Source organism: Pongo pygmaeus, chromosome 19 (genome assembly GCF_028885625.2).
Source record: "Pongo pygmaeus isolate AG05252 chromosome 19, NHGRI_mPonPyg2-v2.0_pri, whole genome shotgun sequence".
NCBI lineage: Eukaryota > Metazoa > Chordata > Mammalia > Primates > Hominidae > Pongo > Pongo pygmaeus.
Window position 1 is genome coordinate 6,875,232 of NC_072392.2, and position 19,474 is coordinate 6,894,705.

General features: G+C 54.7%; 3 protein-coding genes and 2 long non-coding RNA genes across 14 annotated transcripts in view; 3 read left to right on the forward strand and 2 right to left on the reverse strand.

Moving 5' to 3' along the window:
- The window catches only part of LOC129016646 (uncharacterized), a 27,239-nt gene extending 25,752 nt beyond the window's left edge, over window positions 1-1,487 (reverse strand). For all 4 annotated transcript variants that reach the window (XR_010124601.1, XR_010124599.1, XR_008494927.2 and 1 more), the window contains exon 1: window positions 1,276-1,487. This is a non-coding gene — a long non-coding RNA (uncharacterized LOC129016646). The remainder of the gene's footprint in view (window positions 1-1,275) is intronic.
- Window positions 1,458-3,598, forward strand: RNASEK (ribonuclease K). Of its 2 annotated transcripts, none has more exons than XM_054456097.2 (3): window positions 1,458-1,842; window positions 2,732-2,808; window positions 3,214-3,598. In XM_054456097.2, the coding sequence occupies exons 1-3, from the start codon at window positions 1,765-1,767 to the stop codon at window positions 3,353-3,355; spliced, it is 297 nt and encodes a 98-aa protein (XP_054312072.1). In that variant the 5' UTR covers window positions 1,458-1,764; the 3' UTR covers window positions 3,356-3,598. The 2 variants fall into 2 exon arrangements, with proteins under 2 accessions (XP_054312072.1, XP_054312071.1); XM_054456096.2 differs by having other exon boundaries at window positions 1,470-1,838.
- Window positions 3,599-3,813: 215 nt separating this feature from the next.
- Window positions 3,814-6,583, forward strand: C19H17orf49 (chromosome 19 C17orf49 homolog). 5 transcript variants are annotated; one of them, XM_054456090.2, is made up of 6 exons: window positions 3,814-3,943; window positions 4,127-4,221; window positions 4,838-4,939; window positions 5,558-5,748; window positions 5,973-6,077; window positions 6,320-6,583. In XM_054456090.2, the coding sequence occupies exons 1-6, from the start codon at window positions 3,923-3,925 to the stop codon at window positions 6,382-6,384; spliced, it is 579 nt and encodes a 192-aa protein (XP_054312065.1). In that variant the 5' UTR covers window positions 3,814-3,922; the 3' UTR covers window positions 6,385-6,583. The 5 variants fall into 5 exon arrangements, with proteins under 5 accessions (XP_054312065.1, XP_054312066.1, XP_054312069.1 ...); XM_054456091.2 differs by having other exon boundaries at window positions 6,324-6,583; XM_054456094.2 differs by lacking the exon at window positions 5,973-6,077.
- LOC129016647 (uncharacterized) lies at window positions 4,937-8,723 on the reverse strand. The gene is made up of 4 exons (XR_008494928.2): window positions 8,441-8,723; window positions 6,132-6,451; window positions 5,310-5,394; window positions 4,937-5,078 (listed from the first exon to the last, which is right to left on the reverse strand). It is a non-coding gene; the product is annotated as an uncharacterized LOC129016647 (long non-coding RNA).
- A 3,356-nt stretch (window positions 8,724-12,079) lies between these two features.
- BCL6B (BCL6B transcription repressor) lies at window positions 12,080-19,275 on the forward strand. Of its 2 annotated transcripts, none has more exons than XM_054459033.1 (9): window positions 12,080-12,165; window positions 12,726-12,916; window positions 13,148-13,369; window positions 13,466-13,822; window positions 14,138-14,262; window positions 15,506-15,670; window positions 15,754-15,884; window positions 15,999-16,136; window positions 18,865-19,275. In XM_054459033.1, the coding sequence occupies exons 2-9, from the start codon at window positions 12,738-12,740 to the stop codon at window positions 18,880-18,882; spliced, it is 1,335 nt and encodes a 444-aa protein (XP_054315008.1). In that variant the 5' UTR covers window positions 12,080-12,165; window positions 12,726-12,737; the 3' UTR covers window positions 18,883-19,275. The 2 variants fall into 2 exon arrangements, with proteins under 2 accessions (XP_054315008.1, XP_054315006.1); XM_054459031.1 differs by lacking the exon at window positions 18,865-19,275 and adding an exon at window positions 16,552-18,852.
- Window positions 19,276-19,474: the final 199 nt, after the last annotated feature.

Consider the following 19,474-nt stretch of genomic DNA (forward strand, 5'->3'; position numbering starts at 1 on the left):
GGAGCAGTGGGATTTCTTAAAAAAATCAGCTTACCTCAGTTAACTCTCCATTCCCGGGAACTAACCTTCATGCCTGGTGGCCAATGTACAAAGTCCTGACTCGGTTCTTTGGCAATTTCCTTCCATCCATGTTTCTCCTATTCACTCATGTGCCCCAAAAGTCCCTGAATAAGAATGATGTTTCTGGGGCAGAATAAAAACCACTGCCCCAAAATGGCTTCTTTCTCCAAACAGTCCCAGATGATAGGCACATAATTCATGTCTCAAGGCTACTTTTCCAGCCCCTTTAATACTCTGGGATCTATGTGTTTCCCACATTGCAAGTTATCTTTCACAAGCCTTTGAAGAACAATATGCACAAAATAAATGGACAAGAACTACAAAGTTATTCTAGCCAATGATAATGTTTATTTGTTAGGTCCTGGGGTCTCAAGGTCAAATGATCCTTCTCAATTATTCTGAGGTCACTGTCCTCACTAGAGTGGGTACAACTTGTTCAGTGCAAAATTGTGTTCTTCAAACATCCCTATTTCTTTTCTTTTTTTTTTTTTTTTTTTTGAGAAGTAGTCTCTATCGCCCAGGCTGGAATGCAGTGGCACCATCTCAGCTCACTGCAACCTTCGCCTCCCGAGTTCAAGCGATTATCCCGCCTCAGCATCCCGAGTGGCTGGGATCACAAGCTCATGCCACCACACCCGGCTAATTTTTGTAATTTTTAGTAGAGACAGGGTTTCGCCATGTTGACCTGGCTGGTCTCGAACTCCCGACCTCAGGTGATCCGCCCGCCTCGACATTCCTATTTCTAAATAATTATTACAGATCTGTCACTCACCAGTTAAGCATACAAACAGCTTTTTTGGAGGGGATGACCTATTTATATTTTTAAATCTTATATCCTACCTTATTCAAAAGACCTATCAGTTTTCCTAGTTTAAAGTAGAGAAGCAAAGTGACATTTTTGTGTACATTTAAGAGGACTGCTTACCTTCACAAACTGCTCAGTCGGCTTTCCCTGGACTTCTAACCGCCCATTTTTCCTGGATTTGGCATCAAGAGTTACAGTATTTCCAGTGTGATGATAAAATGTTACTTAGGACAAACAGTTCCAATACCAAGAAACTTCAGCAATTTTAAAGCGTTTTAAAGCCACAAAACCATGCCTGATCCCCAAAAGGGGGTCCTAAGTCCTTTATACTGTCAGAATCTCAATTTTAAAAGGGAGGAGTAGAGAAGAGATAGAAACGCTCTCTGTTGGTGAAAATCTGTCTTACTTACCATTTCCCCAACACAGGAGAGACTAAGGAATTTCAGGTAAAAATCAGACGGTTCCAATCCTCCGATACTAAGAGCCCATCGCCCCAGTTCCCAGGAGTTCCGCCAGTTAGACTTTTTCCCCCAAGGCTTCATTACGGCTAGTTCCTCGTCACGTGACGTGACAGACTTGGTCACTTGACATACCAGCTCCTTCCATTCCCGCGTGCGGGGGGGAGGGGGACCAACAAACCGGAGGCCCTCGCTCTTCCAATACTCAAGCCCCAGCTACAGAAGTCAAGAAGGGTTTCCCCAGGAGCAGTTTCGGTTTCAGACGGCGCCGTCTCCCGCGAAAGTCCTGAGAGGAGCCCAGCCTTGTCCGCCTGCCGCCCCCGGGTGGGATGGTTGAGGCCGGGGCCACGCCCCCTCCGCAGCCCTGCGAGGGCATCTTGGGCTTTCTCCCACCGCTTCCCGAGCCCGCTTGCATCTCGGCGATCCCCGACTCCCTTCTTCATGGCGTCGCTCCTGTGCTGTGGGCCGAAGCTGGCCGCCTGCGGCATCGTCCTCAGCGCCTGGGGAGTGATCATGTTGGTGAGGGGACTCCCCGGCAAGGATCGGAGAGGGCCTGAGGGGCTCCGGGCTGAGAGGGCTGGGAGGCGAGGAAACTCCGGGCCGCAGGCAGGGGATCTACAGGCCCCGGAGAAGGAGACAGACTGAAATTGAAAAATGGGAACTGTTCGAGACCAGCCTGACCAACATGGTGAAACCCGTCTCTAATAAAAATACAAAAATTAGCCAGGCGTGGTGGCGCCCGCCTGTAATCCCAGCTACTCAGGAGGCTGAGACAGGAGAATCGCTTGAACTCGGGAGGCGGAGGGTGCAGTGAGCCGAGATCGCACCACTGCACTCCAGCCTGGGTGACAGAGCGAGACTCCGTCCCCAAAGAAAAAGAAAAAAGGGAACTGGAGCGAAGGGCCCTGGAGTGGGAGGAGCCAGGGCTGGTAAATGTGGAGACCCCTCAAGGTAGGAGAAACAAGAGCGGGGTTCCTGAGAGATGCTTGAGTTGAATGGAAGACATGGGAGGAAAAGAGAGTGCTTGTTCCAGAAATGGGTAGCTGGGCCTTGTTTTCCCAGTAATCCACCCACCGCCACTTCAAGAAAAAATGATATGAAGAAGTGCCGGTTCTCCCTCCCCTCTTCCACACTGTCCCGTGATGATGACGCCTCCAGGGAGGACGATAATCTGGGTTCCTGGGAGAGATGGCTTGGTCACTATTCCCACCCTTGCCTCGGCCACTTGTCTCAATGTCACCACCTCACGCCCTGTTCAGGTGGCTGAGTCCGAATCCAGTAACCACCACCTCGTTTTGGTTGATCTCAGGCTCGGGTGTTGTAGCAACATTGGAAATGGGAGGGGTTTACGAAGTGAACATGAGGTCAGGTGCCTGAATTCAACAGTCTATCCATTTCCCTTTTCCAGATAATGCTCGGAATATTTTTCAATGTCCATTCCGCTGTGTTGATTGAGGACGTTCCCTTCACAGAGAAAGATTTTGAGTAAGTATTCGGGTCGGGGAGGCGGGCCGGGAGCAGGTGGGAGGTAGCGAGGCCTAGGGTCAGAATTACGTCTGGGAGGCCGGGTGCTTAGGGCCCCTAGGTTAGAGGACTTGGAGAGGAGAGCGGCTTTCTTGAGAATGTGGTTAGGAGCCAGGGAGTCAGACCTCAGCGGCCATCCCAAACCCACCACTTTAGGTGTGGCCTCTTTAGGGATTTTACTTTTCTGTGCCTCTCAGTCCACCTCTGCAAAATGGCTGCTATGACAGATCTCACCCCATAGGATGATCAAGAAGATTGAATAAAGTAATATACATAACAGCGCCTAGACAGGCGTCGGGCACATAGTGCTCAGAAAATGTTGGCTCCTATTAATGTTTGACCCCTTTGCTTCATTCCCACCCCCAGGAATGGCCCCCAGAACATATACAACCTTTACGAGCAAGTCAGCTACAACTGTTTCATCGCTGCAGGCCTTTACCTCCTCCTCGGAGGCTTCTCTTTCTGCCAAGTTCGGCTCAATAAGCGCAAGGAATACATGGTGCGCTAGGGCCTCGGCGCGTTTCCCCGCTCCAGCCCCTCCTCTATTTAAAGACTCCCTGCACCGCGTCACCCAGGTCGCGTCCCACCCTTGCCGGCGCCCTCTGCGGGACTGGGTTTCCCGGGCGAGGGACCGAATCCCTTCTATCTCTGGCATCCGGCCCCCGTGGAGAGGGCTGAGGCTGGGGGGCTGTTCCATCTCTCCACCCTTCGCTGTGTCCCGTATCTCAATAAAGAGAATCTGCTCTCTTAAGCCCTGTGTCTGTGCTTGAGTAGGGTCGAGTACCGGGCTGAGACTAGAGGTCGGCCTCTGCCTGGGGACTCCCGACCCTGAACGGAAGTGGAGTGAAGTGTGGCGCGGAAGTGAGGCGAAGGCTTTCCCCATCGCCTGGGCGCGCCGAGCGGTCTAAGCGACTGCGTCTGATGGGGCGGGGAGCCGCCGGGTTGAGCCTATCCGCTGCGGGGAGGGCGGGACTTCCTGCGCGGGGGCCCGAGCCGCTCCGTCTCCCTGCTCTCCGTGGTCCCGGCTCGCGTGTAGCGGCAGCGGCGGCGTCTCCGTGAGGAGGCGCGCGGGGCCATGACGTCAGCGTCCACAAAGGTTCGACCTCCCTCGCGGACAGCGCTCCCTGGCGGCCACGGGAGGGCGGGCCCCCCACTTGGCTCGCGGCTCTTCCGCCCCGGGCGGGGGGCGGGCGGGAGCCGAGCCTGGGGTGGGGCTAGGGGCTCCGGGCGGGACGGGGAGGGCGGGCGCCGGCCCCCCGTGACGCTGCCCCGCCCCCAGGTCGGAGAGATCTTCTCGGCGGCCGGCGCCGCCTTCACGAAGCTCGGGGAGCTGACGATGCAGCTGCATCCCGTGGCCGACTCTTCCCCTGCGGGGTACGTGAGCCCGGACTGGGACGTGGACGCTGAGAGCGGGCGCTTGGACTCGGTCACAGACACGGACCCTCTCTAGCACAGGGACAGACATTAGTTTCCCTTTGTGCCTGGCACAGCACAGAGTAGGTGTTAATAAATGATCGTTGGATGAGGGAATGAATGACAGATAAAAACACAGACAGGCCCATAGCCCAGACTCCTGTTTCACAGTTCTCCCTGCTGCGAACGGGCCGACCACAAACCACCGCCACTCCCAACCACCCCAGTTCATGGAATTCCCCCAGACGGCTGCAGGCTGTGTTGGTGGATCTGTTTGAAAAGCCCTTCTTGGCGAGTTGGTTTCAGTGTGCTGTGTACAGCAGCCGTTTAACGTTGATGGTGGAAAGGGGTGTCTAAGGTGGAGGTGGTTGTGATTTCTTGTGATTGGGGTCCTCCCGGTTCCCGCAGGGCCTCAAGAGCTTTCCCCCTCCCCTTATGGAGGACCTCTTTATGCATCCGTGGAAGGGGTCCCAGAAATCGGAAGGAGGCGGCTGGTTGGCTGTGGGATGCATAGCCTGTGGGCTGGCTCCACACCCCCCCTCCCATTTTTGCTATCCCCCCTCTCCCCTTCTGACAGTGCGAAGTGGACGGAGACGGAAATAGAGATGCTGAGGGCTGCTGTGAAGCGATTTGGGGACGATCTTAATCACATCAGCTGTGTCATCAAGGAACGGACAGTGTGAGGGAGGGTGGCTGCCAGAAAAGGGCGGGTGGGCAGCCTTCTTCCTCCTTACCCAAGGTTCCATCGTCCTCAGAACTCCTTTCCAGCTCAGCTGCTTCCCTACTTTGTCACTAGTTTTTTAGAATCCCCTTGAGGACTGAAAGAATAGAATTGTCACAGTTGGTCAGAAGTTCCTAAAATGCTGTGGTAACCTTCCAAGAATGTGAATTTAGGTTGCCTGAGATGCTGTTATTGTATTTGATGATGGAAGTCCCCTGGTTATTTATATAAATGTTTGAGGACCCCACTGCAGTGTTTCCAGGGATATGGTGATCCTGAACTAGTTGATCAGTAAATCTCAATCCATCTGTAAATCACCAAATTTTACCTGATGTCTCTCCCGGAAGAGAATTAGGAGATGGGCCTTTCCCACTGCTCAGTTCAGGGACTCCACTCTCCACACTCCATCCACCCTGAGTGAGTGTAAAACTTCGGGAAAGTGAGAACCCTACCAATGGGTTGGGGCCCCAACCTGGATTCTTATGAAGGGACTCCCAGAACCCCTTCCCCTCCCGTCCCCTCTTCTGTAAGTCTCTTTGATGACTCCTTTCCTAACCTCTTCTCTCTTTTCTTCAGGGCTCAGATAAAGGCCACTGTGAAACGCAAGGTATATGAAGATTCTGGCATCCCCCTTCCAGCTGAGTCACCCAAGAAAGGGCCCAAGAAGGTGGCATCTGGTGTCTTGTCACCTCCTCCAGCTGCCCCTCCTCCCAGCAGCTCCAGTGTCCCTGAGGCCGGGGGTCCCCCCATAAAGAAACAGAAGGCTGGTGAGGGCTGTGGAGTTGCTTCCTAGGGGTTAAAGGTCCCATCTGAGGTTTAGTGAGAGAATTGGGTCTGGGTCAAAGAAGGGTCAATCTCTCTTCCTGTCCCTGTGGAGGTTCCCAGAGAGGGGCAGAGGGGAGGGGAGAGGAGGCACGAAGCTTTGGGAAGCTTGGGGCTGGGGGAGAGGCTGTCAGGGGAACCTAGAACCTAGCTTATGCCCCCTTCCCAGATGTGACACTCAGTGCTCTGAACGACTCTGACGCCAACAGTGACCTGGTGGATATTGAAGGGCTAGGAGAAACTCCTCCAGCTAAGAAACTCAACTTCGACCAGGGTAGGAGTCCTCCTCCTCCCACATAGCTGACGGGGTTGGGGAGAAAGGGCTCACCTGGATGGCAGGGCACGGTCTCCGCAGGGGCCCCTCCCTTGTATAGGGGTTTCAGAAGAGAAGGTGCTCTCATACACAGCGCAGGGCATTGGATCAGTACGTAGCAGGGTGTTTCAGGGAGTTGGGAGTGGCCTTGGAAGCACACTGGGGGCTCGCTCCATCTCGGCCCATTTTACTTCCTGTTCCAGACAGCCTGACCCTGGATTCTGGCCTTCTCATGACCTCTGCTGATCCTCCTCTCCTCTCCTGCTGAGCCTTCCACCTCTGACCTCTCACTGTTCATGCCGGACCTGTGGATCTCCTGGGACTCCGAGCAAGGCCTGCACGAGAGAGGGCTGAAAGGCTGCTGGGGCTGCCACCTCGCTATTCCCGCATAAGCACCTGCCCCCAACCCCTTTGACCTTCATCTGATGGACATTTTTATACAGAAAACAATAAAGATTTCCCTCTCAGCTTCGTGCTGTCTGCTTAACATTATTAGCAGGAAAGGCCTGTTCCCTCTTCCGTCCTAGGCCCGTGGGGGCTCAGCCCCTCCTCGGTAGTTTTCACCACCCTGCCTGGAGCAGCACAGCCAATATTGGCAGACTCGCTTCCCTGTGCCAATATTTCTGTGCTGCTAGAGCCAGGGAAGCTGGGTGTGGGCAACAAAGACTCCACTTTGTTCTCTTGAGGCAGAACTTACTCCCAGGGTCTCTGGCCGTCAGTATTCTTGAAACTGCCCTGGAGATTTTAGAGGGGTGCTTACATGCTCCACCCTCTCCTTCCCCACTTGGCAAGAAATTTGTCACAAGGCCCCAGATGTTTTTTGTGTCACTTCTCCAGGATGGCCTCCCAGGGCCAAGCCTCGGCGGTGCCTCCCCCACCCTCGCTCTAACACCACAGTGTGGTTTGGACGTGGCCACAATGCCGCACAAACCACAGTGTGCTGCTGGGGCGGGAGCAGGACCGGGGTGGGTTGAAAGGAAGAGAGCACACAGCAGTGCTGGGAAGACCCCAGCACCACCTCCAGGAGCGGGGGGATAGAGAAGCCTTAAAAGGCAAACATGGCCCCCAAAAACGTTTGGGAGGAACCAGGGACGGGCTGAGCAGGCAACTGGAAGGCGAGGGACCATGGGGATGAGCTCACAGTGGAGTAGGATTGGACCATCTTCCCTCTGTAGGAACTCAGCTCAGGGGATCCCTCGGGTGGGGTCAGAGGCAGAAGAAATAGGGAATGACTGGAGGGGCCAACACACTGCCTTCTGTCTCAGCAAGGGCAGGGACCCAAGGCTTCCTGTGTCCGTCCTTCCTCTCCCTGGGTCAGAACCCAAGAGAAAAGCAAGGAGAGACAGAGGGCCAAGGCCAGCAGGGTTGGGAGTTGGCAGTCCAGAGGTGGTGGGGCCGGAACATGGTTGGGAGAGGGGGGCCGGAAGTCGCCCTGGGCCCTGGGCCTGCCACAAGATGGAGGCCAAAGGCAGGAAATGGAGACCAGGGGGAAGGGGAGCAGCAGAGCCCAGGAAGAGGGCCATCTGGACCTGGGGGGCCAGGTATTCAACCCCCAGTGCTGTTCCCACTCTCCAGGGCCCCTGAGGACCCGAGCCGGCCCCCACAGCAACCTCCATCAGCCCATCCACCAGGCCAGGGCAGGCGGGCCCACCCCAGAGAGCCACGTTTAAGCTGAGACAAACATGCCTCTCCCCACCCCCAACTCCAGGCCTTCCCTCAGCCCTTTTCTCCTGTCCAGGACTTGATTTTTTAAAAACACCCCTCAGAAAGCAAAATCCAAGGGCCAAAATTCCTTTTGCAAATCAAAATATGACCCCCTAAAATCCAGAAGTTATCTTCCTATATCCCATCGCATCTTTTACCACCCCCTCTTCCGACACACCCCCCAAAACTCTTAGCAATCTGAAAGATCTAAGGTGGTGTATGTAAGCAGTCTTTTTAGGCCCCCGAAGATGCCAGACCCCTCCCGGACACCCCTATCTGTCCTCCATCAAATCTTGCCAAGGCCTCCTGCTCCTCCACCACCCTCCATAGCCCCCAAACTAACAGTTGCCCCCAGCTCCCACCTCGGCAGAGCCTTTGTGGGGGGTGAAAGAGAAATTAAACACTATCCTAACGGCTGGGGATGTTGGGGGGCTCTCTGGTCTCAGCCTTTGGTTTCCGTCTGGGGGGCTGCAGTTTAGGGGTATAAGAGAAAGCCTCTCCAATCATCCCCCCAATTCCAAGACTGACAAAGCCAACCCCACCCCAGCACGCACCTCCAAACCTCCCCCCAAACCGCCACGTCTCTCCTGAAAACAGAGGACACTTCCCTCCCCACTTACCTCAGCTACTCTCCCCTGAGATCCTGGTCCCCTATTTTGAAAAGAGCAAAATTTAGGGTGCATCCCTCACATTTGGGGTGCAGGAGAAAGGAGCCGCCCCAGTCGCATCGCTGGCCTCCTTCCTCTCGGCTGGCTCAGGGACTGGGGAGTGCCCTGGGGAGGGGGCACCCCCACAAGAGAGCTCAGGAGGGGTTCCTCCACTCCCAGTCAGAATTGGGGACACCCCCCCAAAACCCGTCCCAGCCCATCCGTCTCCAACTCGGCGGGAGAGGCAGCTGCAATGCCCCAGTCAGATTCACCCAACACTACATTCCTCACCCCATCTAGAGGGGTCCCGGGGTCCCCAAAAAATCCCAAAAAAATCTAGGATGTTGGGAGGACGGTCCTGGACTAGCTCCCCAAATTTGGGGTCCTCAGATACCCCCGTTTTTTCAGGAAAATTCCGTCTTTTGCCTGCCTCCCGCCAGCCCTGCTCTGTCCCGATGCCAATTTTGGAAGTCACTCCCTCCTTCCTCCTCCCCGTCTCTCCAGGCCCCCCCCACCGCTCGGGGGCTAGGGTCCAGGACACCTGGCTTCCAGACCGGGGGGAAGCACTCCTCAAAGGGCTAGGGGCCAGGAGGTCAAGCTCATTGCCCCTGTCTTAAGGAAGCAGGAAAGCCCGTTCCTCCCTTCCCCTCCCCCCTGGCTGGTCTCCGTGGTAGTTTAGGGAAGCCTGGAGGATTGGAATCTGCCATTGCTGTTGCACAGGCAGTTTTTTTTCTTGGGTTGGGGGGGTGGGCGGTGGGAGGGAGAGAGGGGAGGAGAGCCGAAGAGAGAAGGGACCCAGGCGCGAAGAGCTGGCCTGGCTTACCCTGTAGCCCCGGCTGCCGTGGGGAACCCCTCCCCCCCATCTCACCCACACTCCCAGTCCTCTGTCTGCTTTCTGTTTGGGGCTCATCCTAGAAAATCAGGGTGCAAGAATCACCTCCTTGCACCCCACCAGCACCCCTCCTTGCCACAGTTCCAACAGCACTGCCCTGGTCAGGGGTGCCCACTTGGCCAAGGGACACCCCGTTTTCCTCCAACTTCCCCCAAACTAAGGGGTGCTCCCTTAAGAAATTGGGATTCAGAGTCTGAAGCCGCCTTTTCTCCCTCTCTTCTCCCTCAAGCCACATAATAATAAAAGGAGATACCACACCCTTTCCAAGTTTCTCCCTTCAAATCCTGGGCTTATTTGGGGGTTCACTAAAGAAGCTTCTAGAATCTGGGGTGAGAGGGCACTATAAGCAAAAGACATCCCAAACCAGGGTCCAAATTAAGTGAACTCCCAAATCGGTCTCACTTTATGATTATCCCTTGGCTTCACCAAAAGCATCCAGAGTGACAAAACACCCCCAAAATAAGAACACCCCAGAACTTTAGTCTCCTGTCCTCGCGGCCCTCACCTTGTTTCTCCCCTGGGGAAAAAGCTTCTTGGGTATCCATGGATACACAGGAATACCCCACGTCTTTCCACTTTGTGGAACGTGAGTGTCCACAAGACTCAAATATAAAAGTTTGCTCCCCACTCCCAGGACCCCCAATCACAGAAAGCTTCGAACTTGCTCCCAGCTTCCTATAATGTTCCACCTCAAACTAATTTTTAAAACTCCAAATTGAACTTATCCCCCAAATCTAATCTGAGCCTTGAAACTTAGATGGCACCCCAAAATAGACTGCACCCCCAAATCAGCATGAGTACTTTGGTTCTGCTGATAGTCCAAGATGACACAGGTGAGCACAATCTCCAAACTGTGGGTGTCAGAACCCCCAGAACTAATGTAGCTTCAAAGTCAGCCCCATACCTGAAACTTACCATATAGGCCTCAAAGGCTGAATGCAGCCACCGGTGCTCACAATCAAATCAACACCCCATAATAAACAGACACCCCACAACTGATCAAATAATACTCCATCCTGATGCCAAAGGGAGCCCCTAGTCTAATTCTCATCTCCAGGCTGGGCAGAGACCTAAATAACCCTCACATGTCAAAGCCACCTCATCGTCTTGAATTTCCCAGTTCCCGGTTTCTCAGCTGTTCTTTCACGCATTCAAATAAAGACACACTCCGGTCTGAAGGGGAGGGCCCCGGGCCTGATATCCAGCCCCGTGGACCATGGTCGGCCATCCCTGGCCAACTGTACACTCTCCCCAGCCCAAATCCGGGGAGCTTCTGCCTTGCAGTTGGATTCAGCTGTAGCACCCCTTCTCCGAATGAGCTTTGCCTTGCCTCCCCGCAATGTCTCCCGAAACAAAATATGAGGGTGTGATCCATGCCCATCTCTCAGATCAGGGACTTCCAATTAGGGTGGTTAAGCCCCCCCCCCCCGCCCTCTCTCCCTCCTCCTTGTTTTCCCTTCTCTTGTTTACCCCACCCAATTTTAATGTTCAATTAAAAGTCACCTCCAAAGACATCTGGGTAGCAGTGTCTAGCTTAATTCGAAAAGAAAACCCGGAGTTCCCAGGCTCAGGTCCCGCTTCTTGTCCCACCCATTCCCCTGGCTCCTCAAGCCCGCGATTTCTCACCTCGGGTAGGAACCCCAGCCTGGGGGGAAAGTCCCCTCGGTCTCCTAACTCTAGCTCCCTCCGCCCAGCCCTAGTCCCCTCCTAGGAGACAGAGGTGCAAAATAAACCCGCGCAAAGGGGAGGAGGCTAAAGGTTTCAGCCGCCCAGACCAAATGGATCCTGCGCCCGGGTCTGAGCGCACCCCCGGCCGGGTAGAGACGAGGGGCGAGGCGAGGCCAGTGCTCGGCCGCCCCCTCGTGGAAGGAGCCGCACATTGCCGAGCCTTGCATGCTTGCCGCGCTGGACCCCGGCGTCCCGCCAGCCTCCAAGCGTAGCCGACCGGCGGGTGCCCGAGGCCCTCGTGAGCTGGGATTGGGGGAAAGCGAGAGGGCTTTGGGCGGGAGTCCATCTCTCTGGATCCCTACAAGGACTCAGAAGAGAGTCGGGAGCGAGAGAGGCCGGACGCCCAGGTCTCCCGAGCGTCTCTCGCCCCTCCACCCCCACCTCGGGGCTTTCCCCACCTCCTCGAGGGGAAGCAGCTGGCGGAGCCGTCCGGTCGCAGGACAATGGAAGGAAACCAACTAGAAATCATATCCGCCCTCTCCGTACCCCGCCCGGCCAGAGCCCCCCTTTTTGTAGGCCCGGATAGAGTGGCCTGTCATTCACACCACACCCTCCCCGTCTGAGACCCTACGGGAGCCCACTGTCGTCTGCCCAAACCTGCTGTCTCGTCGGGCTCCCCCTTTTCTCCCTTAGCACAGTACAAGAGGGGGAGAGGGGGTTGCCGTATGCACTTTGTCCTGCAGCAAAGGTTGGCTCCTGGAAAACCCTCCCAAAAGCCAACACACCAATTTGCACTGACCCAGGCCTTCCGACGACTCAGACTCCCGTATTTCCAACCTCCATATCCCTAACCTCCTCCCCAATTCCAATATCCCCGTCCTCGTGTCCACCTGCAGTGACCCAAGACCCCCTACGTTACGACCACCCCTTGTTTCTGAGGTCCCGCCCTCGAGACGGAGACCCCGCCCTGGGCTCGCCATCTGGAGAGCGAGGGAGGAAGGAAGGATACAGACCCAGGCGTTCACCCCACCTCCACCCCCGCCCCCGACATCCCGGCCAGATAAAGGAGCCGAGGCCAAGAGGGGAGAGAGACCCCGCCCCCCTTAAGAAGAGAAGCCGCGGCCCCTGCAGGACGGGGGTAAGAAAAAGAGACTGAGGGAGCCAGACTCCTGGGTCCCCCAAGAGGGTTGGAGCTTGTGTGGAGCTTGCCATCAGCAAGCCTGAGTCCCAGAAATTGGGCTAAACTAGGGATTGGGGACTAGATAGGAGACGCAGAATTCCGTAGTTCGGGGAAGGGAGCCTCGGCTGGGATTTGGAGGTGTGTGGACGGCAGGCCGTGAGATCTCTAGGCAGGGTTGGACACCTGAGACGCAGGCGCGCAGAGGGGAGTGGCGGTGCTGGAGGGGCACTGGGAGTCGAACCCAGGGCGATGGGCGCGGGATTCCCCACGCTCGCCAACGACGCCGTGGTGTGGAACCTTCAACTGGCTCCAAGCGCTGTGGGATCTGGAAGAGGCAAGGGAGCGAGGGTGTCGTAGAGGGCAGAATGAACAAGAAGAATTAGGAGGGAGGCTGCGTGTGCCGGGGCTAGGGGCTGGAGGTCCTGGCTCTAGTTGCACCTCGGAAGGAAAAGGCAAACAGAGGAGGGAAGGCGTCTTAGGACTGCCTGGATCCAGAGCACTTTCCACGGCCTCTACAGGCCTGTGTCGCTATGGGTTCCCCCGCCGCCCCGGAGGGAGCGCTGGGCTACGTCCGCGAGTTCACTCGCCACTCCTCCGACGTGCTGGGCAACCTCAACGAGCTGCGCCTGCGCGGGATCCTCACTGACGTCACGCTGCTGGTTGGCGGGCAACCCCTCAGAGCACACAAGGCAGTTCTCATCGCCTGCAGGTTCGAGGGGTGGGGCCCGGGGCGGGGCCAAATGGGAAAGGGTTGGGACCACAAGGACGTTGAGAGGGAATCCGAAGCTAAGTCTTTCAGAAGCAGGAGGCGGAGCGTCCCAGAATTGGGGGCGGGGCGATAGTGAGGAGGCGGGACTTTTCAGGGGGCGGGGCTTCCTGAAGCTGCGCGTGTCTCCCTTGGTTCCCCAGCCCCCAAAGGACCTATCTGCTCTCTCTCTAGTGGCTTCTTCTATTCAATTTTCCGGGGCCGTGCGGGAGTCGGGGTGGACGTGCTCTCTCTGCCCGGGGGTCCCGAAGCGAGAGGCTTCGCCCCTCTATTGGACTTCATGTACACTTCGCGCCTGCGCCTCTCTCCGGCCACTGCACCAGCAGTCCTTGCGGCCGCCACCTATTTGCAGATGGAGCACGTGGTCCAGGCATGCCACCGCTTCATCCAGGCCAGGTGAGGGACCCTGGCTAGGCGTTCTCTGTGGATGAGGTGTTAAGGGCAAAGGCAGAGTTTAGGAAATGGCACTAACGTTCATCACACTTTCCCCAGCTATGAACCTCTGGGCATCTCCCTGCGCCCCCTGGAAGCAGAACCCCCAACACCCCCAACGGCCCCTCCACCAGGCAGTCCCAGGCGCTCCGAGGGACACCCAGACCCACCTACTGAATCTCGAAGCTGCAGTCAAGGCCCCCCTAGTCCAGCCAGCCCCGACCCCAAGGCCTGCAACTGGAAAAAGTACAAGTACATCGTGCTAAACTCTCAGGCCTCCCAAGCAGGGAGCCTGGTGGGGGAGAGGAGTTCTGGTCAACCTTGCCCCCAAGCCAGGCTCCCCAGTGGAGATGAGGCGTCCAGCAGCAGCAGCAGCAGCAGCAGCGAAGAAGGACCCATTCCTGGTCCCCAGAGCAGGTACAGAGTCTAGAACCTCAAGAATTTGTCAGAGCTGGCCTCAGCTAGAAGACAGAGTCATTGGGCCTTGATGGTCATCAGGAGGAAGGGAGATAGGGGGTGGGTTTCAGAGACACTAGCCCACCTTAAGGAGCTGGCCAGAGACCAGGTTTATTCAGCAGGGTGGCACTTGGGCAGTACAATGGATGTGGCTTATTGGTCAACAATATTGGCTCACCCTCAGAGGGCAGGCCTTTGGCTCCAAATTTCCCAGGAGAGAACCCCCACCCCGCAACCATACAATCTCTTTTAACCCTTTCCTTGCCATCTGCCTAGGCTCTCTCCAACTGCTGCCACTGTGCAGTTCAAATGTGGGGCTCCAGCCAGTACCCCCCACCTCCTCACGTCCCAGGCTCAAGACACCTCTGGATCATCCTCTGAGCGGGCTCGTCCACTACAGGGTAAGAGCACCTCTTTCCTGGCTTTTCTCCCGCGACTGCTCCAGGCAAGTTTGTGCCAAAAACCCTCCCAGAAAGGCCTATTCCAATGGTTCCTAAACTTTATTACAAATTAGAATCACCTAGGAAGCTTTTAAACTCCCACTGCCCAGGTCACACTCCATAGATTAAAATATCTGGACATGGGACGAGTCATCAGTATTTTTCTAAAGCTCTCCAAGTGCTTCCAATGAGCAGCAAAGTTTGAGAATTTCTGGCCTATCCCCTTTCAGAGCTGAATGGTCAGCCCAAAGTTTGTCAGGGCCTCTCTGGCAGGCTGTCATTCAGAGTGTTGCAAGTGAGGAGGAGATTTTAGCCAGGCATGGTGGCTCATGCCTGTAATGCCAGCACTTTGGGAGGCCAATGCAGGAGGATCACTTGAATCCAGGAGCTCAAGGCCAGCCTAGGCAACATAGTCAGATGTGGTCTCTACAAAAAATAAAAATAAAAATTAGCCGGGCATGGTGGTGCGCACCTGTAGTCCCAGCTACTTAGGAGGCTAAAGTGGAAGGATCATCTGAACCCGGGAGGTGGAGATTGCAGTGAGCCGAGATCACACCACTACACTCCAGCATAGGCAACACAGCAAGACCCTGTCTCAAAAAAAAAAAAAAAAACAACAGGAGGAGAAACAAAACTTCTCCCACTAGCAGGGGCCTCCACCTACCACCACTGCTTTTTTTTTTTTTTTGAGAAGGAGTCTCACTCTGTGGCCAGGCTGAAGTACAGTGCCGCAATCTCAGTTCACTGCAACCTCCACATCCCAGGTTCAAGCGATTCTCCTGCCTCAGCTTCCCGAGTAGCTGGGACTACAGGCACGTGCCACCACACCCAGCTAATTTTTGTATTTTTAGTAGAGATGGGGTTTCACCATGTTGGCCAGGATGGTCTCCATCTCTTGACATTGTGATCCGACCGCCTCGGCCTCCCAAAGTGCTGGGATTACAGTCGTGAGCCACCGCACCTGGCCCCCACCGCTGCTATTGAAGAGGAGATTAGCTGAGTACTCAAATCAGACAGATGTGGAGTCAGATCTCGCTCATCTTACTATCTTCTTACTTGGCCTTGAGCAAGTCAAACCAGCCCCAGAAGTCTTAACAATAAATTGGGAAAAAGAAAGCCTGCTACTATGTGGTTTGAGGATTCAGTAGTACCTAGATAGCCCTCATTAGTAACTACGGTTGCCGTTACCCACTCCCCTTCCCAGGAAGTGAATTTTTCAGCTGCCAGAACTGTGAGGCTGTGGCAGGGTGCTCATCGGGGCTGGACCCCTTGGTTCCTGGGGACGAAGACAAACCCTATAAGTGTCAGCTGTGCCGGTCTTCGTTCCGCTACAAGGGCAACCTTGCCAGTCACCGTACAGTGCACACAGGTAGGGGAAGAGAGGGCCCTGGCCTTCAAGCCCACAGCTGTCCTAGGGCAAAGTCCCTGACCTGCCATCTTCCCTGCCTCCAGGGGAAAAGCCTTACCACTGCTCAATCTGCGGAGCCCGTTTTAACCGGCCAGCAAACCTGAAAACACACAGCCGCATCCATTCGGGAGAGAAGCCCTATAAGTGTGAGACGTGTGGCTCGCGCTTTGTACAGGTACGGAGCCAGCCTCCAAGTGGCTTCCAAGGCAAACCTGCAAGAGGTGGGGTGGGCCAATAGGGAGGGTTCTCTTCCTCCCAGAGACAGGACTTGAAGTCTCCTCCCTCCCAGGTGGCACATCTGCGGGCGCACGTGCTGATCCACACGGGGGAGAAGCCCTATCCTTGCCCTACCTGCGGAACCCGCTTCCGCCACCTGCAGACCCTCAAGAGCCACGTTCGCATCCACACCGGAGAGAAGCCTTACCACGTGGGTACCCAACCTGGCCTGCCCAGTGCCTTAGAATTACCTCTCCTTTGCCTAGGGGTGGGCTCTGAGAGGTGCGGGCCTGGCTGTCCCCAGATCTCTTAGAAATGAGCGGTGGCCGGAAGAGTCCAAGCAAATAAGGGGTGGAGGCTGGGAGTTGGGATGGGCAGGTATGGAAGTGATGCTCCTGGGCTGAGCGCTGTTTTCTCGGAGAGGAGCTAACAAGTGGGAAAACCTTTGCTAAATAAGGCGGGGCCTATCCCCTCAGCCACCCCTGAGGATTTGGGGGGATGTGAGAGTCAAAGAGCTGATCTTCCGCTGGATAGTTCCCTCCTGGGAGAGCTGGACAGCCCCCTGGCTCAACACCTAAAAGGTGATTGTGGATGGGGCAGGACCTGACTAGGCTGTCCTCCCACAGTGCGACCCCTGTGGCCTGCATTTCCGGCACAAGAGTCAACTGCGGCTGCATCTGCGCCAGAAACACGGAGCTGCTACCAACACCAAAGTGCACTACCACATTCTGGGGGGGCCCTAGCTGAGCGCAGGCCCAGACCCCACTTGCTTCCTGCGGGTGGGAAAGCTGCAGGCCCAGGCCTTGCTTCCTTATCGGGCTTGGGCACAGGGGTGTACAAGGCTACTTTGGCATCAGAAATTGCCACCATCTTAATTTCTCACTGGGGAGAGCAGGGGTGGCAGATCCTGGCTAGATCTGCCTCTGTTTTGCTGGTCAAAACCTCTTCCCCACAAGCCAGATTGTTTCTGAGGAGAGAGCTAGCTAGGGGCTGGGAAAGGGGAGAGATTGGAGTCCTGGTCTCCCTAAGGGAATAGCCCTCCACCTGTGGCCCCCATTGCATTCAGTTTATCTGTAAATATAATTTATTGAGGGTTTTGGGTGGCACCAGGGCCTTCATTCGATCGCATTTCCCACTCCCCTCTTCCACAAGTGTGATTAAAAGTGACCAGAAACACAGAAGGTGAGATCACAGCTCTGCTGGCAGAGATTACTAGCCCTTGGCTCTCTCCTTTGGCTTGGGTATTTTATATTATTTCTGTCATAACTTTTTTCTTTAGAATTGTTCTTTCTCCTGTTTGTTTGCTTGTTAGTTTGTTTAAAATGGAAAAAAGGGGTTCTCTGTGTCCTGCCCCTGTAATTCTAGGTCTGGAACCTTTATTTGTTCTAGGGCAGCTCTGGGAACATGCGGGATTGTGGAATTGGGTCAGGAACCCTGTCTGGTATTCTGGATGTTGTAGGTTCTCTAGCAGTCTAGAAATGGATACAGACATTTCTCTGTTCTTCAAGAGTGATAGGAACTATTACGTTGAGCCCAAAATGGAGGTAATAATAAATGCCTCCTGGAGGCTGTGGGTGTGGGGGATTCTGTATCTGGATTCCGTATCGCTCCAAGTGGAGGCTGGCAGCTTTTTCTGCAAGATGGTCCAGAATCTAAAATGTCCCATTAATCTGGTCACTTGGGTTTGGCTCTGCTGCATCCATCTATAATGGTAGAGACCCACCAGGGCTCAAGTGGAGTCCATCATCCTCCCACGGGGGCCTGTTCTTAGCACTGAGTTGATCGCTCCATGGGGCAGAGATCAGACATTCCTTATCAGAGATGACGTGACCTTTTCTGACTCTGCCCAGTCTCTATGAATGTTATGGCCTAGGGAAGAAACATGAAACTCTTTAGCTTGATTAGATGGTAAACAGTGTTAACCCATCCTTTACTACAGAGGCATCTGGGTTTGAATGTTACTTGGGGTTCTCTCTATTGAGTTGAGCCCCTTCTTCCTTTAGTGGGTTTTGGACATCTTCTGGCAAGTGTCCAGATGCCAGAACCTTCTTTGCCTCTAGAAGCGATGGTGCTTGGTAATCTTACCTTTTAAAAGCTGGGTCTGTGACCTGGTCTTCCCATCACTGCATTCCTGTCTGGAACCAGTGAATGCATTAGAACCTTCCATAGGAAAAGAAAAGGGGCTGAGTTCCATTCTGGGTTTGCTGTAGTTTGGTTGGGATTATTGTTGGCGTTACAGATGTAAAAGATTGACTAGCCCATAGGCCAAAGACCTGTTCTAGTTGACCAAGTTTCAAGTAGGATTAAGAGGTTGGTTGAGGGGTGCAGTTGCTGGTGTAGGCCAGGTAGGTAAAAAGTGAGGAATGGGGTTGCCTCTTGGCTTGGTGGAGTCTCTGAAATGTTAGAAGAAGCCCTGAAGCCTTGATTTATAGTTCTGCCCCTTGTTGCCTGGGGCCTATTTGATTATGGGACAAGGGTAGAAAGTAAGAAGCACTTTTGAATTTGTGGGGTAGAACTTCAACGATAAGTCAGTTCTAGTGGCTGTCGCCTGGGGATTAGTGAGAAAGCTACTCTTCTCCCTCTTCCCTCTTTCTCCCCATGGCCCCATTGCAGAATTAAAGAAGGAAGAAGGGAAGGCGGAGGAGTCTGTAAGAAGGAACGATGATTTCTATTTAGCAGATTGGATGGGCAGGTGGAGAATGCCTGGGGGTAGAAATGTTAGATCTTGCAAGATCTGATCCTTGGAATAAAGAAGCCTCTCTGTGCTGCCTGCTGTGTCCTGGGTTCTTGCCTTGGGGGACTCGGAGAGCAAGGAAGAGAGCTCTTCCTCCTGGATAACATCTTGGATTCTGTACCATTCCACTGTCCCTTCCCACCAAACATTTTAAATGGTCCTCATTGTCCCCTTCCCTGCCCTTGCCTTCCTGCTCATTGTGTAGGAACCAGTGACTTCATGAAGTTTCTCCGGAGCCACCTGCATCCTGCCGCTCTGAAGTCACTTCCTGCCTGAGGTGTGGAGGCGGCAGGGAGAAACCAGGAAGCCACTAATAATATCAAGAGGCCGGGGCGTGCATCTGTGCTGGGGATCTTAATGCTCGGGACATGCCTCCATCACCAAGGAAAATGGATAGGACTTGGGTCCCCTAAAGACCACAGGGGCTGGAGGTGGCACTGAGAAGACTGAGTTAGAACTAACATGCCAGCCCACCCCCAGCAAGGGTATCTTGAATCTATCCAGGGTCCAGTGCATGCATCTCTCCCACCCTTTCCCCTGTCCTGTGTGTGTGCTGGGTGCAGAGGTCACTAATTCTGATGTTACCTTCCTCTGGGCCTTAAATTCCTCATGTGTGAAAAAGTCAGTTATCTCTGCTTTGAAAGTTTGTAGTTGTCTTAATCAGTTTTCTGTTGCTTATTGTAGAATACCTGAATCTGGGCAATTTATAAAGAAAAGGAATTTATTTCTTACAGTTACGGACACTGAAAATTTTGCCCAAGGTCAAGTGGCCACATCTGGTGATGGTCTTCTGGTTGGTGGGGGCTCTCTGCAGC

What these genes read in the sequence shown, in the direction of transcription:
- RNASEK (XM_054456096.2), top strand. Translation starts at nt 1,653, where the DNA reads ATGGTTGAGGCCGGGGCCACGCCCCCTCCGCAGCCCTGCGAGGGCATC. An exon ending in AGCGCCTGGGGAGTGATCAT is followed by an intron (nt 1,839 to 2,731) that starts GTTGGTGAGGGG and finishes TCCCTTTTCCAG; the next exon opens with ATAATGCTCGGAATATTTTT. An exon ending in TTCACAGAGAAAGATTTTGA is followed by an intron (nt 2,809 to 3,213) that starts GTAAGTATTCGG and finishes TCCCACCCCCAG; the next exon opens with GAATGGCCCCCAGAACATAT.
- C19H17orf49 (XM_054456090.2), top strand. Translation starts at nt 3,923, where the DNA reads ATGACGTCAGCGTCCACAAAG. An exon ending in GTCATCAAGGAACGGACAGT is followed by an intron (nt 4,940 to 5,557) that starts GTGAGGGAGGGT and finishes TCTTTTCTTCAG; the next exon opens with GGCTCAGATAAAGGCCACTG. An exon ending in GAAACTCAACTTCGACCAGG is followed by an intron (nt 6,078 to 6,319) that starts GTAGGAGTCCTC and finishes TTCCTGTTCCAG; the next exon opens with ACAGCCTGACCCTGGATTCT.
- BCL6B (XM_054459031.1), top strand. Translation starts at nt 12,738, where the DNA reads ATGGGTTCCCCCGCCGCCCCGGAGGGAGCGCTGGGCTACGTCCGCGAG. An exon ending in ATTCCTGGTCCCCAGAGCAG is followed by an intron (nt 13,823 to 14,137) that starts GTACAGAGTCTA and finishes CCATCTGCCTAG; the next exon opens with GCTCTCTCCAACTGCTGCCA. An exon ending in TCACCGTACAGTGCACACAG is followed by an intron (nt 15,671 to 15,753) that starts GTAGGGGAAGAG and finishes CCCTGCCTCCAG; the next exon opens with GGGAAAAGCCTTACCACTGC.